This window comes from Salmo salar, chromosome 01, assembly GCF_965601325.2.
Source record: "Salmo salar chromosome 01, fSalSal1, whole genome shotgun sequence".
NCBI lineage: Eukaryota > Metazoa > Chordata > Actinopteri > Salmoniformes > Salmonidae > Salmo > Salmo salar.
Window position 1 is genome coordinate 80,553,307 of NC_138291.1, and position 16,998 is coordinate 80,570,304.

General features: G+C 41.4%; 1 protein-coding gene across 2 annotated transcripts in view; it reads left to right on the forward strand.

The window, feature by feature from the left end:
* LOC106612605 (glutamate--cysteine ligase catalytic subunit) overlaps positions 1 to 16,676 on the forward strand; it is a 35,455-nt gene extending 18,779 nt beyond the window's left edge. The window contains exons 3-16 of one of the 2 annotated variants that reach the window (XM_014213933.3): positions 211 to 393; positions 497 to 610; positions 5,274 to 5,332; positions 5,514 to 5,650; positions 5,859 to 5,933; positions 6,108 to 6,224; positions 6,507 to 6,645; positions 6,824 to 6,936; positions 7,080 to 7,172; positions 7,384 to 7,488; positions 7,877 to 7,958; positions 8,056 to 8,159; positions 14,140 to 14,260; positions 14,614 to 16,676. In XM_014213933.3, coding sequence (XP_014069408.1) covers positions 211 to 393; positions 497 to 610; positions 5,274 to 5,332; positions 5,514 to 5,650; positions 5,859 to 5,933; positions 6,108 to 6,224; positions 6,507 to 6,645; positions 6,824 to 6,936; positions 7,080 to 7,172; positions 7,384 to 7,488; positions 7,877 to 7,958; positions 8,056 to 8,159; positions 14,140 to 14,260; positions 14,614 to 14,795 — 1,624 coding nt within the window. In that variant the 3' untranslated portion in view covers positions 14,796 to 16,676. The remainder of the gene's footprint in view (positions 1 to 210; positions 394 to 496; positions 611 to 5,273; positions 5,333 to 5,513; positions 5,651 to 5,858; positions 5,934 to 6,107; positions 6,225 to 6,506; positions 6,646 to 6,823; positions 6,937 to 7,079; positions 7,173 to 7,383; positions 7,489 to 7,876; positions 7,959 to 8,055; positions 8,160 to 14,139; positions 14,261 to 14,613) is intronic. The other variant, XM_014213943.3, reaches the window with a different exon arrangement.
* The last annotated feature ends 322 nt before the right edge of the window (positions 16,677 to 16,998 follow it).

Genomic DNA, 16,998 nt, shown 5'->3' on the forward strand with positions numbered 1-16,998 from the left:
AAGCACAAACACAGCATTTTCCCCCCTGCTGAGATAGTGTCTCACATTAGATAAAAAAAACACGTTTACTTTAATGTGAAAGATCAGCATAATACAATGGACTCTATCTGATCAAGGACCTTGTTTTGTTAGACAACATTATTCATTGGCCTCTAAAAACGGAAGTTGGCTTTTACAATTTTTCTTATAATGCTTTGATTTTCTTTGGAGCCATCCTACCCTTTGGAGGCCAGAGTATGGCAGCTACATGATCGAAGGGACTCCAGGGCAGCCATACGGTGGGACGATGTCAGAGTTCAACACAGTGGAGGACAACATGGGAAAGAGGAGGCGAGAGGCCTCATCTGTGCTGAATAAGAATGAAACCCTTGCCACCATCACATCATTCCCAAGGTAGTTTAGTACCTATTCTGTCACTCACTCAACCATTTGAAACTTTGTTTATTTCATTTATAGTACCTTAACATTATTGTTATTCTTGTAACAATGGTTTTAGGTTAGGTTGTCCAGGCTTCACCCAGCCAGAGTACAACCCAACACCTGTTGAAAAAGGAGTGTCCAAATCACTGTTTTTCCCAGATGAAGCCATAAACAGACACCCAAGATTCAGGTAGGCTTGAATGTATATGTATGTATGACGGAAGTTTACATACACTTAAGTTGGCGTCATTAAAACTTGTTTTTCAACCACTTCACAAATTTTTTGTTAACAAACTATAGTTTTGGCATGACGGTTAGGACATCAACTTTGTGCATGACACAAGTAATTTTTCCAACAATTGTTTACAGACAGATTATTTCACTTACTGTATCACAATTCCAGTGGGTCAGAAGTTTACATACACTAAGTTGACTGCCTTTCAACAGCTTGGAAAATTCCGGAAAATTCCAGAAAATTATGTCATGGCTTTAGAAACTTCTGATAAGCTAATTGACATCATTTGAGTCAATTGGAGGTGTACCTGTGGAAGTATTTCAAGGCCTACCTTCAAACTCAGTGCCTCTTTGCTTAACATCATGGGAAAATCAAAAGAAGTCAGCCAAGACCTCAGAAAAAAAATTGTAGGCCTCCACAAGTTTGGTTCATCCTTGGGAGAAATTTCCAAACGCCTGAAGGTACCACTTTCATCTGTACAAACAATAGTATGCAAGTATAAACACCATGGGACCACGTAGCCGTCATAATGCTCATGAAGGAGACGCGTTCTGTCTCCTAGAGATGAATGTACTTTGGTGCGAAAAGTGAAAATCAACCCCAGAACAACCGCAAAGGACCTTGTGAGATGCTGGAGGAAACGGGTACAAAAGTATCTATATCCTCAGTAAAACAAGTCCTATATTGACATAACCTGAAAGGCCGCTCAGCAAGGAAGAGGCCACTGCTCCAAAACCGCCACACAAAAGCCAGACTACAGTTTGCATCTGCACATGGGGACAAAGATAGTACTTTTTGGAGAAATGTCCTCTGGTCTGATGAAACAAAAATAGAACTGTTTGGCCATAATGACCATTGTTATGTTTGGAGGAAAAAGAGGGGAGGCTTGCAAGCCGAAGAACACCATCCCAAACGTGAAGCACGGGGGTGGCAAAATGTTGTGGGGGTGCTTTGCTGCAGGAGCGGCTGGTGCACTTCACAAAATAGATGGCATCATGAGGTAGGAAAATTGTGGATATATTGAAGCAACATCTCCATACATCAGTCAGGAAGTTAAAGCTTGGCCGCAAATGGGTCTTCCAAATGGACAATGACCCCATGCATACTTTCAAAGTTGTCAAAATGGCTTAAGGACAACAAAGTCAAGGTATTGGAGTGGCCATCACAAAGCCCTGACCTCCATCCTATAGAACATTTGTGAGCAGAATTGAAAAAGTGTGTGAGAGCAAGGAGGCCTACAAACCTGACTCCGTTACACCAGCTCTGTCAGGAGGAATGGGGGAAAATTCATCCAACTTATTGTGGGAAGCTTGTGTAAGGCTACCCGAAATGTTTGACCGAAGTTAAACAATTTAAAGGCAATGCTACAAAATACTAATTGTATGTAAATCGGAGTTTGGTCAGGGCTAAACTTGGTGGGTGTCTAAATAGCTAGCCGTGATGGCTGGGCTATCTACTCAGAATATTGCAAAATGTGCTTTCACCGAAAAGCTATTTTAAAATCGGACACCTCGATTGCACAAAGGAGTTCTGTATCTATAATTCTTAAAATAATTGTTATGTTTTTTGTGAACGTTTATCGTGAGTAATTTAGTAAATTCACCGGAGGTTTGCTAGTTCTGAACGTCACATGCTAATGTAAAAAGCTGGTTTTTGATATAAATATGAACTTGATTGAACAAAACATGCATGTATTGTATAACATAATGTCCTAGGTGTGTCATCTGATGAAGATCATCAAAGGTTAGTGCATATGTTTGAAATATGGAAGTTTTTGTATTTTTGAGGAATTTGTAATTCACGCCACGCCTATCATTGGATATTGGAGCAGGTGTTCCGCTAGCGGAACGTCTAGATGTAAGAGGTTAAAGCCGGATGTGGATACAAAAAGATTTCCCAAGCTTTAAACATCCCAAGGAGCACTGTGCAAGCGATAATATTGAAATGGAAGGAGTATCAGACCACTACGAATCTACGAAGATCCGGCCGTCCCTCTAAACTTTCAGCTCATACAAGGAGAAGACTGATCAGAGATGCAGCCAAGAGGCCCATGATCACTCTGGATGAACTGCAGAGATCTACAGCTGAGGTGGGAGACTCTGTCCATAGGACAACAATCAGTCGTATACTGCACAAATCTGGCCTTTATGGAAGAGTGGCAAGACGAAAGCCATTTCTTAAAGATATCCATAAAAAGTGTCGTTTAAAGTTTGCCACTAGCCACCTGGGAGACACACCAAACATGTGGAAGAAGGTGCTCTGGTCAGATGAAACCAAAATGGAACTTTTTGGCAACAATGCAAAACGTTATGTTTGGCGTAAAAGCAACACAGCTCATCATCCTGAACACACCATCCCCACTGTCAAACATGGTGGTGGCAGCATCATGGTTTGGGCCTGCTTTTCTTCAGCAGGGGCAGGGAAGATGGTTCAAATTGATGGGAAGATGGATGGAGCCAAATACAGGACCATTCTGGAAGAAAACCTGATGGAGTCTGCAAAAGACCTGAGACTGGGAGGGAAATTTGTCTTCCAACAAGACAATGATCCAAAACATAAAGCAAAATCTACAATGGAATGGTTCACAAATAAACATATCTAGGTGTTAGAATGGCCAAGTCAAAGTCCAGACCTGAATCCAATCGAGAATCTGTGGAAAGAACTGAAAACTGCTGTTCACAAACGCTCTCCATCCAACCTCACTGAGCTCGAGCTGTTTTGCAAGGAGGAATGGGCAAAAATGTCAGTCTCTCGATGTGCAAAACTGAGAGACATACCCCAAGCGACTTACAGCTGTAATCGCAGCAAAAGGTGGCGCTACAAAGTATTAACTTAAGGGGGCTGAATAATTTTGCACGCCCAATTTTTCAGTTTTTTATTTGTTAAAAAAGTTTGAAATATCCAATAAATTTCGTTCCACTTCATGATTGTGTCCCACTTGTTGATTCTTCACAAAAAATTACAGTTTTATATCTTTATGTTTGAAGCCTGAAATGTGGCAAAAGGTCAAAGTTCAAGGGGGCCGAATACTTTCGCAAGGCACTGTGTATGTGTGTGTATATATATATATATTAAAAAGGGCAAAACTCACAACACTACATAAAGAGAGACCTAAGAAAACAGCCTGGCAGCAACGCAACATGGTAGCAGCACAGAACATGGTACAAACGTTATTGGGCACAGACAATGACACAAAGGGCAAGAAGGTAGAGACAACTATACATCACGTGAAGCAGGCACAACTGTCAGTAAGATTGAGTCTTTGAATGAAGAGATGGAGAGTAAACAGTCCAGTTTGAGTATTTGTTGCAGCTCGTTGCAGCGAACTGAAAAGAGGAGCGACCCAGGAATGTTTGCGCTTTGGGGATCCTTAGAATGTGACTGGCAGATCAGGTGTTGTATGTGGAGGATGCGGGCTGCAGTAGGTATCTCAGATAAGGGGGAGGGAGGCCTAAGAGGATTTTATAAATAGGCATCAACCAGTGGGTCTTGAGATGACCAGTTTACAGATGAGTATAGAGTGCAGTGATGTGTCCTATAAGGAGCATTGGTGGAAAATCTGATTCCCCAATTGTAAAGAACATCTAGCCGCTCGAGAGCACCCTTACCTGCCGATCTATAAATTACGTCTCCGTAGTCTAGCATGGGTAGGATGGTCATCTGAATCAGTGTTAGTTTGGCAGCTGGGTTGAAAGAGGAATGATTACGATAGCGGAGACCAAGTCTAGATTTAACCTTGGCCTGTAGCTTTGTGTGCTGAGAGGAGGACAGTGTACCATCTAGCCATACTCCCAAGTACTTGTATGAGGTGACTACCTCAAGGTCTAAACCCTCAGAGGTAGTAAGCGTGGGGAGAGGGGTATTCTTCTTACCAAACCACATTACCTTTTGTTTTGCAGGTGTTCAGAACAAGGTTAAGGGCAGAGAAAGCATGTTGGACACTAAGAAGGCTTTGTTGTATAGCGTTTAACACATAATCTGGGGAGGGGCCAGCTGACTATAAGACTACCTTTGCGCTACCTTTGTTCCACATATACACTACATGACCAAAAGTATGTGGACACCTCGTCGAACATCTCATTCCAAAATCATGGGCATTAATATGTAGTTGGTCCCCCCTTTGCTGCCACAATGACCTCCACTCTTCTGGGAAGGCTTTCCAGTTGATGTTGGAACATTGCTGTGGGGACTTGCTTCTATTCAGCCACAAGAGCATTACTGAGGTCTGGCTGAGATGTTGTTACTCCTAGATGTTTCCACTTCACAATAACAGCACTTACAGTTGACCAGGGCAGCTCTAGCAGGGCAGAAATCTGACGAACTGACTTGTTGGAAAGGTGGCATCCTATGACGGTGCCATGTTGAGTCACGGAGCTCTTCAGTAAGGCCATTCTACTGTCAATTTTTGTCTATGGAAATTGCATGGCTTTGTGCTCGATTTTATACACCTGTCAGCAACAGGTGTGGCTGAAATAGCCAAATCCATTCATTTGAATGGGTGTCCACATACTTTTGTGTGTATATTTGCAGTATGTTGTCTCACTGCTATGATATGTCAAAGTTTGAGCTCTTCTTTTGAATTCCCTTGGAATACAGAATGTTGTGAATGTTTTTTCAGCACCCTGACCAGAAACATTCGTCACAGAAGAGGAGAGAAGGTAGTGATCAACGTACCCAGTAAGTGTAAATAAAAACAGGTCTTCACCATTTGCACTTAAAAATTACACCACTCAGTCAAATGCATTTTGTAATTTTCTATTTTCACTGGTCAAATTTAGGATACATTTGCCTTAATACAAATTTGAAACGGCTTGCTTATCGGTGTCTATTTTCCACTGTGCTTCTTTCTCCTTGTTAGTCTTTAAAGACAAGTGCACTCCATCTCCATTTGTGGAGAAGTTTCCGGAGGATGATGGGGAGGCCGCCAGAGCAGCTCTCCCTGATCACATCTACATGGATGCCATGGGCTTTGGAATGGGCAACTGCTGTCTTCAGGTATATGCTACACATTATACTAATATTAACATTGTATACTGTCGTTACTTGTTTGCCTTTGGATGCATGTTCCTTTTTTCAGTCGCACATCATAAATTACATGTTCATATACTAGACTAGAGAATATTTTTTTAAAGGTTGTGGGCATGTTTATATAAGCCTGTTGATTAGTCCTTAAATTAACTTGAACCTTTTTATGTTTTTCCAGGTGACATTCCAAGCTTGCAGCATTGAAGAGGCGAGGTACCTTTATGACCAACTAGCAACATTCTGCCCCATAGTGGTAAGATATGCTTAGAAAATGTACAGAAAAAATTGCATCAAGTAGTAATTTTCTTTATCAAAGGTGTCGTAAATGGCTTTGTTTGAATCATTACAGTATTCAATAACGCTTTGGTTGTTTCGAGTGCTTTTTGTGTGGTGGAAACTAGAAAGCTAACTGTTGATCTGTTTACAGATGGCCCTCAGTGCTGCTTCGCCGTTTTACAGAGGCTATGTGTCAAACATTGATTGTCGCTGGGGAGTTATTTCTGCCTCGGTGGATGACAGGACCGGGGAAGAGAGAGGGCTGGAGGTGAGCAGATGAATCAGGAAAAACTGGCCCCTAATTAAAGAAACATGACCTTGCCAAATAAGGCCCACTCGCTTGTCGCTAGTTGCTTTAGGGGGTTGAGTGTCCGGCTCAGACCGTGTCAGGCTCAGATAGGCATTATGAGTTTCTCTGATTTCCTGGTGTTCAATTGTAACGTTAGTCAGAGCAGGTTTTCAGTTATTTGTTTGTTGAATTGTCAGAAGATTTTCCTACTTTTCATATTTATCGTCTTTTAATGTCTATGAAAATGTGTTGTCTTTGCAGCCTTTGAAAAGCAACAAATTTCGAATCTTGAAATCAAGATATGATTCAATCGACAGCTACCTCTCCAGTTGTGGCGATAAGTACAATGACATAGATCTGACAATAGACGAGGAGATCAACAAAGAGTTGCTGGATGCAGGTAAACACTGTAACGAAGACATCAGTAATAGAACATGGTGAATGAGTGACTGGGGTAAAATATTATTTTAAAATGAATAGTAAAATAATCATACATGAAGTGATGTTTTGTTTCAGCATTGAAACTGGCTGTATCATAAAATGTTCTATAGAGAAGTGATCAGAATCTGTGTTTGTAGGGATCGACAAACTGCTGGCCCAACACATAGCCCATCTTTTCATCCGGGATCCGCTTTCACTCTTTGAGGAGAAAATTCACCTGGATGATGAAAACGAGTCGGATCACTTTGAGGTTAAAATGATACCCACCCTATACTGACTTACTGTGGCTGCATTACTGCTGAAAACCAAACCATTGCTTATGACAGATTTTAAAAGGAGGAATTTTAGTTTATATAATCAAAATGTATTTTCCATGTCACGTCTCTCTTGTAGAATCTGCAGTCAACCAACTGGCAGACAATGAGGTTCAAACCTCCTCCTCCAAACTCGGACATCGGATGGCGAGTTGAGTTCCGCCCCATGGAGGTAGCATAAGCCTTACAACGCTGACACAAAAGATTTGAATATAATTTGGATATTTACCTGAAATGCGCTCAGTGGCAATTTATGTATGTCTGCTAAATAGTGTTACATGAACAAACAATACTTGCAACAGGATTTACATGTACTGTGTCTTAACTTCTTTTTGTACAATGTTAGTGTAGAAATATTTAGTGCACGTTTTCTTTTATTTCAGGTGCAACTTACCGATTTTGAAAACTCTGCTTACGTTGTTTTCATCGTCCTGCTCACCAGGGTTATCCTGTCCTATAAACTGGACTTTCTCATCCCCTTGTCAAAGGTGAGAATGTGGTTGTTCTTCTTGTTACACTTTTCATTCGCTGAATTTTATGAAATTCAATTAAGTTAGACTGTTTTTTTTGTGGAGTTCCCAGTACATTCAATTTCGAGTCTCATAGCAAAGGGTCTGAATACTTACTTACTTACTTACGTAAATAAGGTATTTCTGTTTTTTATTTTTAATACATTTGCTAAAATTTCTAAACCTGTTTTCACTTTGTCATAATGGGGTATTGTGTGTAAATTGATGAGAAACTATTTAATCAATTTTAGAATAAGGCTGTAACCTAACAAAATGTGGAAAAATGTAAGGGGTCTGAATACTTTCCGAATGCACTGTATGATATAACACCATTTGTTTTAGTGTGTTTTGTCTTGTCTTTGAACAGGTTGATGAAAACATGAAAGCGGCCCAGGAAAGAAATGCAGTCCAAGAGGGCATGTTTTACTTCCGGAAGGACATCTATAAAGGTGAGATGATACAAGTCCAGTGTTTTGAAACCTGGTCGGGGTGTGTTTTGTCAAAATGCCTAAACAGTTTAATGCTTCCTCTTCTCTTGTGTCATAGGCTGTAACCCTGTCCTCGATAGCTCCTCAGCGGCCCAGAACGGCTTGGACAGTGAGGGTGACAATTACATACTGATGAGCATTGACACAATCATCAATGGAAAGGTGCTTATTAATAATAGTTATATTTTAATATATCTTTCTCCTGAGCCCTTTACTGCAAATCAGGTTTTGAGGAGTTCGTACGGTAACTTTAGTCAACTCTTGAGTTCAAATTTGGATAACCGGTACCAAGAAAGTGGCTCACCTTTTAGCCAGGTAAATTACTATGGCAACAAATCCTTCAAAACTAACCTGCTTCGAACAGGCTAACTCAGGGATAACTCCATTTATCCTGAATGAAGTGTCTGAGCCACGAGCTGAAGACTAATTAAATCAGATACCCTCCCTCTCGCAAAGATTGTATCATCCCCCTTTTTGTGTTTAATAATTTTTTTTAAGGTTAAAATACACATCACACATTTAGTAATGATAGCATTTGCTTTCCAAACTGTAATTTATTTGCGCGATTGTATTTAAAAATGTGCAAAAGTATAATTGACAGCCCCAACCAACCATAGACATACACTATATATACAAAAGTATGGTGACACCCCTTAAAATGAGTGGATTTGGCTATTTCAGCCACACCGTTGCTGACAGGTGTATAAAATTGAGCACACAGCCATGCAGTCTCCATAGATAAACATTGGCAGTAGAATGGCCTTACTGAAGAGCTCAGTGACTTTCAACGTAGTACCGTCATAGGATGCCACATTTCCAACAAGTCAGTCCGTCACATTTCTGCCCTGCTTGAGCTGCCCCAGTCAACTGTAAGTGCTGTTATTGTGAAGTGGAAACATCTAAGAGCAACAATGGCTCAGCCGCGAAGTGGTAGGCCACACAAGCTCAAAAAACGGGACCGCCGAGTGCTGAAGCGCATAGTGCGTAAAAATCATCTGTCCTCGGTTGCAACACTCACTACCGAGTTCCAAACTGCCTCTGGAAGCAACGTCAGCACAATAACTGTTTGTCGGGAGCTTCATGAAATGGGTTTCCATGGCTGAGCAGTCGCACACAAGTCTAAGATCACCATGCACAATGCCAAGCGTTGGCTGGAGTGGTGTAAAGTTTGCCGCCATTGAACTCTGGAGCAGTGGAAACGCATTCTCTGGAGTGATGAATCACACTTCACCATCTGGCATTCCGACGGAAGAATCTGGGTTTGGCGGAAGCCAGGAGAACGCTACCTGCCCCAATGCATAGTGCCAACTTTAAAGTTAGGAGAAATAATGGTTTGGGGCTGTTTTTCATGGTTCAGCCTAGGCCCCTTAGTTCTGGTGATGGGAAATCTTAACGCTACAGCATACAATGACATTCTAGACGATTCTGTGCTTCCAACTTTGTGGCAACAGTTTGAGGAAGGCCCTTTCATGTCTTTGCATGACAAAGCGAGGTCCATACAGAAATGGTTTGTCGAGATCGGTGTGGATGAACTTGACTTGCCTGTACAGAGCCCTGATGGCAACCATATTGAACACCTTTGGGATGAATTGGAACGCCTACTACGAGCAGGCCTAATCACCCAACATCAGTGCCGACCTTACTAATGCGCTTGTGGCTGAATGGAAGCAAGTCCCCGCAGCAGTGTTCCAACATCCACATATTTTTGGTCATGTAGTGTATAATCCATAATGACAGTACCCATTCAAGTCAAGACTGGTAGCCATTGTTAGTGTACCCATGAGTTTAACAGTCAAATTGCCAAGGTGGTTAGAGGTTCCAAAACCCGTCTATGGATTATATGTCTATGGCATCAATGCAACAAGCTGTTCCTCAGGAGTGATATTAGTTGGAAGAAGGTGATCATGCATTGATAAGTACACCGAAGACGGCAATGACGATAAGTAATAAAATAGACTGCACTTCTAAAAACCTATTTCACACCATAGCATGCTGAATTTGCAAGATAACTGTTCTTTCATTTTGATTTCAGCGCAAATGAAAATGGCACTGATTCACCCATGTTTGATGTTTCAGTAATGTCTCAATGAAGAATTCTGCGTTCGACTAGCAATGTTGTTCATGCATGTGCATTTACAAGCCTGCTAGATTTAGCTCCAGGCTGACGCAGGGTTGCCAGGTCAAGCTACAATTTTTATCCCAATGACCACTCAAAACCCGCCCAAGCCTGAGAACTGGCCCAAGTTTCTTTTTTCTTTTCTTTTTTTTTTTTTCTTTCGCAGCAACAGAGGAGTTGCCACATTTATCCAAAGGTGTCTCCATAATGACAATCTAAATACAACTGGTCAAATTGCTTTACCTTGTTTTCTGCATTGCTCCCTTTTGTTATTCACAAAAAAATATTTTTTCTGAACCAGAAGTGATTGATAGTGAATGGTTAAGATGTGATATCGTGTTAGTACAAGTCACATTGCTCTAAAACAATAGTATTTTCAACTGAAGTATAAAAATCAATAGCTCCAACCATTTGCTTTTTAGCTTCTTACTTCATAAAAAATGTCAATTCATGTGTGGCTGCAGCCTGATGTCGCAGTCATCCATCCCTCTGGAGCAAGATGGATAGGAAAGAGATCCATCATGAGTCCAGTACATCAAGTTTTATTCTACTTTCAATCACTGCTATTATAATTTTATAGTCCGTAATCAGTTCTCCTCTGTCCTCACCTATGCGCTGCTGCGTAACACTTTCTCTCTCTCCTCTGACTTCAGCTTTCTGGACAATGTTAGCTAGCTAGCTTGCTACATACAGGACTCCAGACTAACTTTTACTTTATTGTCCCAGAATCTTCCTGAGGTGCAATTTAAATGTCAACATACTGTATATAAACTCAGCAAAAAAAGAAAGTCCTCTCACTGTCAACTACGTTTATTTTCAGAAAACTTAATGTGTAAGTATTTGTATGAACATAAGATACATAAACTGAACAAGTTCCACAGACATGTGACTAACAGAAATGGAATACTGTGTCCCTGAACAAAGGGGTGTCAAAATCAAAAGTAGCACTATCTGGTGTGGCCACAAGCTGCATTAAGTACTGCAGTGCATCTCCTCCTCATGGACTGCACCAGATTTGCCAGTTCTTGCTGTGAGATGTTACCCCACTCTTCCACCAAAGCACCTGCAAGTTTCCAGACATTTCTGGGGGGGGGGATGGCCCTAGCCCTCACCCTCCGATCCAACAGGTCCCAGACGTGCTCAATGGGATTGAGATCCGCTGTCTTCGCTGGCCATGGCAGAACACTGACGTTCCTGTCTTGCAGGAAATCACGCACAGAATGAGCAGTATGGCTGGTGGCATTGTCATGCTGGAGGGTCATGTCAAGATGACCCTACAGGAAGGTTACCACATGAGGGAGGAGGATGTCTTCCCTGTAACACACAGCGTTGAGATTACCTGCAATGACAACAAGCTCAGTCCGATGATGCTGTGACACACCGCCCCAGACCATGACGGACCCTCCACCTCCAAATCGATCCCGCTCCAGAGTACAGGCCTTCGTATAACGCTCATTCCTTCGACGATAAACGCGAATCCGACCATCACCCCTGGCGAGACAAAACGGTAACTCGTTAGAGGAGAGCACTTTTTGCCAGTCCTGTCTGGTCCAGCGACGGTGGGTTTGTGCCCATAGGCGACGTTGTTGCCGGTGATGTCTTGTGAGGACCTGCCTTACAACAGGCCTACAAGCCCTCAGTCCAGCCTCTCTCAGCCTATTGCGGACAGTCTGAGCACTGATGGAGGGATTGTGCATTCCTGGTGTAACTCGGGCAGTTGTTTCCATCCTGTACCTGTCCCGCAGCTGTGGTGTTCGGCTGTACCGATCCTGTGCAGGTGTTATTACACATGGTCTGCCACTGCGAGGACGATTAGCTGTCTGTCCTGTCTCCCTGTAGCGCTGTCTTAAGCGTCACACAGTATGGACATTGCAATTTATTGCACTGGCCACATCTGCAGTCCTCATGCCTCCTTGCAGCATGCCTAAGGCACGTTCACGCAGATGAGCAGGACCCTGGGCATCTTTCTTTTGATGTTTTTCAGTCAGTAGAAATGCCTCTTTAGGGTCCTAAGTTTTCATAACTGTGACCTTAATTGCCTACCGTCTGCAAGCTGTTAGTGTCTTAACGGCTGTTCCACAGGTGCATGTTCATTAATTGTTTATGGTTCATTGAACAAGACTGGTAAACAGTATTTATACCCTTTACAATGAAGATCTGTGAAGTTATTTGGATTTTTACGAATTTTCTTTGAAAGGCAGGATCCTGAAAAGGGGACATTTCTTTTTTTGCTGAGTTTATTTTTTGGGGGGTTGATATGCCAACATGGCTATGGTCATAGGACCTAGATCATTCACAGTGATTTTAAAAAGGTAATGAGTAGCCTACTACTGATTAGATAAATGCAGCTGTCAACTGAGCCAGAAATGTATATTAAAACAATGATCCTCTAAAAAGGCCAACATTGGAATAATATTTTGCATAATTGTACAGAAATAATTAACCTACATGTAAAAGTGTAGCCTAGGTTATATGCATATTGGCTACAGCCTATCATGTCCACACCGATGCTGACATGGAGGCGCCAGAAAATGTAGCTAAACTTCAATGAAACTTTGAAATAGTCTAAAAGCCAGTCAGGTTTGACAGTAATGTCAGATAATTAACATCTAAAAGGCTAGATTCTGTTGACATACTCTGTGCATGATTCGTTCAGATGAAATGGGCACGAGCCAAGAGAAAAGCCAGTGTCTGTTGCACAACGCACACATTACCCGCCTTGCAATCAGCATTTTGAAACTATTTAACCATAAACTTAATTGTTCTAAACCTAGAGGTTTTACATAATTTTATAAGGTGAAAATCAGACCATATGTTGAGGAAATTATTTTGTAAACACTATAAAATGTGCCATTGAAACCAGTATTTTCTATTGTTCTATTGGTTTTCAAATCGACTTCCTTGTCCACCAGGCAAAGGCACAATCCTACTCATATTAGACACCCATACTAGTTGTTGCATCTTTAGATCTCCTCTTTCTAAATTTATAACATATTTTAATCTCTGTCACATGAAAACGCTTGCATGTGCCATGCGCGTTTTAGGACCGTGTGTAACCGCTAATAGCATTTTGGAACCTTCTCCCATTTTTTTTTTACATTTTAACATTTTAAGTCATTTAGCAGACGCTCTTATCCAGAGCGACTTACAGTAGTGAATGCATACATTTCATTTCATGCATTTGTATTATTTTTTTTGCCTACTGCAGTGTGCGCATTACTGCACTTATAATGTGAAGAAATAATATTTTATAAACATTTTAAGGTAAACGTTCTGATCTGTTGCATTAGCATTATTGCTTTTAAATATTTATTGATGTACAGTAGTTGTCCCAGAACTGTCCCAGAATCTGTTTAAACCATCCCAGACATGTTTTTTTTTTTTTGCGTCCCCGGGATGACGGGACAACCTTCATTTTAAAGCCCTGGCAACATACCAAGTGAGAAAGCACGTTCTTTGATCCTCTCTCTGAAACTGTTGGATGACTATTTCTCAGTTTCTCTCCCTTGCTGTGTTGCCTCTAGACTAGTGATTAGTAGGACTGGGGGGCGGTCAGGATACAACGAACGAGCCAAACAAGAATTATAGGGGGAGAAGTATATAGCTAGTGCTAATTAAATTGTTTGTTGTTTTCACATCACTTGTCATGACTGCCTCCCTCCCCACCACTCACTGCCTGATAGTCAGCAGTAGCAGGTCACAGTGAAATAAAATAATAACAATTTAAAAAAAATTCCATGGCAGCTGCGGCGCAATTTAGAAGTGGCCCAAAAACCTGCAACCTCCGACCAATACGTTTTCACCATGTTACATTGTTTTCAAAGTAGCCCATTTTTGCGGGCAAACCATGGACATGGCAACCCTGGGCGGACAACAATATCCACCTTTGTAGTGTGGATGAAGCCTGACCTGGAATGTGAAGCTGGCTAGCTTTCTAAAAGCCTGAGTAGATCTAGCTTGGTTCGTAAGATAACATTCTGCACTCTTGAGTTTCAGCTATAACAGTTGTTGTTTCTTATCATTTAGGAAGGCGTTTTTCAAGGGCTGATACCAATCCTTAACTGCTACCTGGAAAACATGGAGGTGGACGTCGATACAAGATGCACCATCCTGAACTACCTGAAGCTCATCAAGAGACGCGCCTCAGGTACAGTATATTTAGCAAATGGACAACGACAATTTGACACTGGGTTGGGTAACACGTTTTTATGGGGTATTGTTGTGGCCCATGGGATTTCCACATCATTGGTGGAGCTTAGTAAAAGCATGCAGCATTCCAATAGTGGAAGGCACATTTTGCTCCCTGACACCGTCAACAAGGTTTGGTAGCTCTTTGTGCATTAGTGATGAATCTGAACTGAAGCCACATGAAAATGTATAAGATTATAAATGCTAAACATAAACTTGTTTGTTTTTGGTGTATATGTTAGTGTAACATCTTAATTATCAAAACCCCCAAAAATCATGATATTGCTCACTTTCTCCTTGTTGCTGATGTAGGTGAACTGATGACCATGGCAAAGTGGATGAGGGAGTTTGTCGACAAGCACACTCAATACAAGCAAGACAGTGTAATAACTGACAAAATAAACTATGACTTACTCCGCAAGTGTGACAGTATCGCAAAAGGAGAGGAGCGATGCCCAGAACTTATTGGAGACCCAGTCAATCGGGGCAAATAAACCAATTGTCACAGCTGTTATCAATTAATTAATGTGTTGTCCATCATCAATGATGCACATGAGAAGAGAGCCTAAATATCTGGCTGAACAAAGAAGTGGTCCAAACTACACTAAACAAAAATATAAATGCAACTTGTAAAGTGTTGGTCCCATGTTTCATGAGCTGAAATAAAAGATCCCAAAAATGTTTCGTACGCACAAAAAACATTTATCTCGACTTTTGTGCACAAATTTGTTTACATCCATGTTAGTGGGCATTTCTCCTTTGCCACGATAATCCATCTACTTGACAGGTGTACCTTGTGCTGTGGACAAAAAGAGACCACTGTAAAATGTGCAGTCAAGTTTTGAGGGAGTGTCAACCAGAGCTGTTGCCAGAGAATTTAATGTTAATTTCTCTACCGTAAGTCATGTCGTTTAAGAGAATTTGGCAGTAAGTACAACCGGCCTCATAACTGTAGACCACGTGTAACCACGCCGGCCCAGGACCTCCGCATCCGGCTTCTTTGTCTGAGACCAGCCCCCCGGACAGCTGATGAAACTGTGGGTTTGCCCAACTGATGAATTTCTGCAAAAAAACTCAAACCGTCTCAGGGAAACAAATCTGCGTGCTCGTCTTGACCTGACTGCAGTTCGGCGTCGTAACCAATTTCAGTAGGCAAATGCTCACCTTCAATAGCCACTGGTACGCTGGAGAAGTGTGCTCTTCACGGATGAATCCCGCTTTCAACTGTACCGTGCAGACTGTGTATATGGCATCGTGTGTGTGTGAGCGGTTTGCTGATGTCCACGTTGTGAACAGAGTGCCCCATGGTGGCGGTGGGGTTATGGTATGTGCAGGCATAAGCTACGGACAACGAACACAATTACATTTTATTGTTGGCAATTTGAATGCACAGAGATACCGTGACGAGATCCCGAGGCCCATTATCGTGCCATTAATCCGCCACCATCACCTCATTTTTCAGCATGATAATGCACAGACCCATGTCACAAGGATCTATATGTACACAATTCCTGGAAGCTGAAAATATCCCACTTCTTCATGGCCTGCATACTCGCATGTCATACATTGAGCATGTTTGGGATGCTCTGGATCGACGTGTACAACTGCTTGTTCCAGTTCCCGCCAATATCCAGCAACTTCGCACAGCCATTGAAGAGGAGTGGGACAACATTCCACATGCCACAATCAATAGCCTGATCAACTATATGAAGGAGATGACGCGCTGAATGATGCATATGGTGGTCACACCAGATAGTGACTGGTGTTCTGATCCACGCCCCTACTTTTATTAAAAATGTTTAAGTTATCTGTGAGCAAAATATGCATATCTATTCCCCATTCGTGAAATCCATGTATTAGGGCTTAATGAATTTATTTAAATTGACTGATTTCCTTGTGAACTGTAACTCAGTAAAATCTGTGAAATTGTTGCATTTATGTTTTTTTTTCAGTGTAATTGAGTTTTAATGGAAAACAGAATTGGTTGTGTGCATTGCAAAGGTGAAGCCGGTGTATTGAAGTTGTATATACTGTTACAGATAGACCATAACAAAATGCAATCTGATGTGTAATTGGATATGTAAATATTTTTCTTCTGTTCATGGTAAATGTAGTGAACACAAGTTCATTTTAATCTTTAAGTGTAAACTGTACTTCCATCTGCTCTACAAACATTAACAAAGGTTATTTCGTTTCCGAATGTGGTATATCTGCATTTGTCTGAAATAATTTTTGCTTTTGTGAGAAATGTAAAACGAAAAGTGTGATTTGCTGTGCTGACATGACAGTAGAACATTTTAAGAAAGTAGTATTGCATTGACGTGAATGTTAGCATTTGGTTGGAATGTCTCATTGAATAAATCTGTGTACAGCACGTAAGTGTGGAATGAGACCTTTAATTCACTAGAGGGTGCTAGTGACATACCAAAATGTACATTACTGTTGAATGGCATAACGCTCCAAAGGAACCAATCTTATCAATGTCAACATCTTTCATAAGTTACATATTAAGGATGGATAAATTCTGCCCATTTACAATGTACCTTCAAAGGGACCACACATGCATAAAAAGTCAGTGCACATGTAAAGAATTATGTTCCACGTCCTAAAAATATAGGCCTATGCTTGAGTAGTATGAAAGTGGCAATTTAATAGATTAGCTTAGTTAAGCAAGTCTCCTTCATCCTATCACATGGG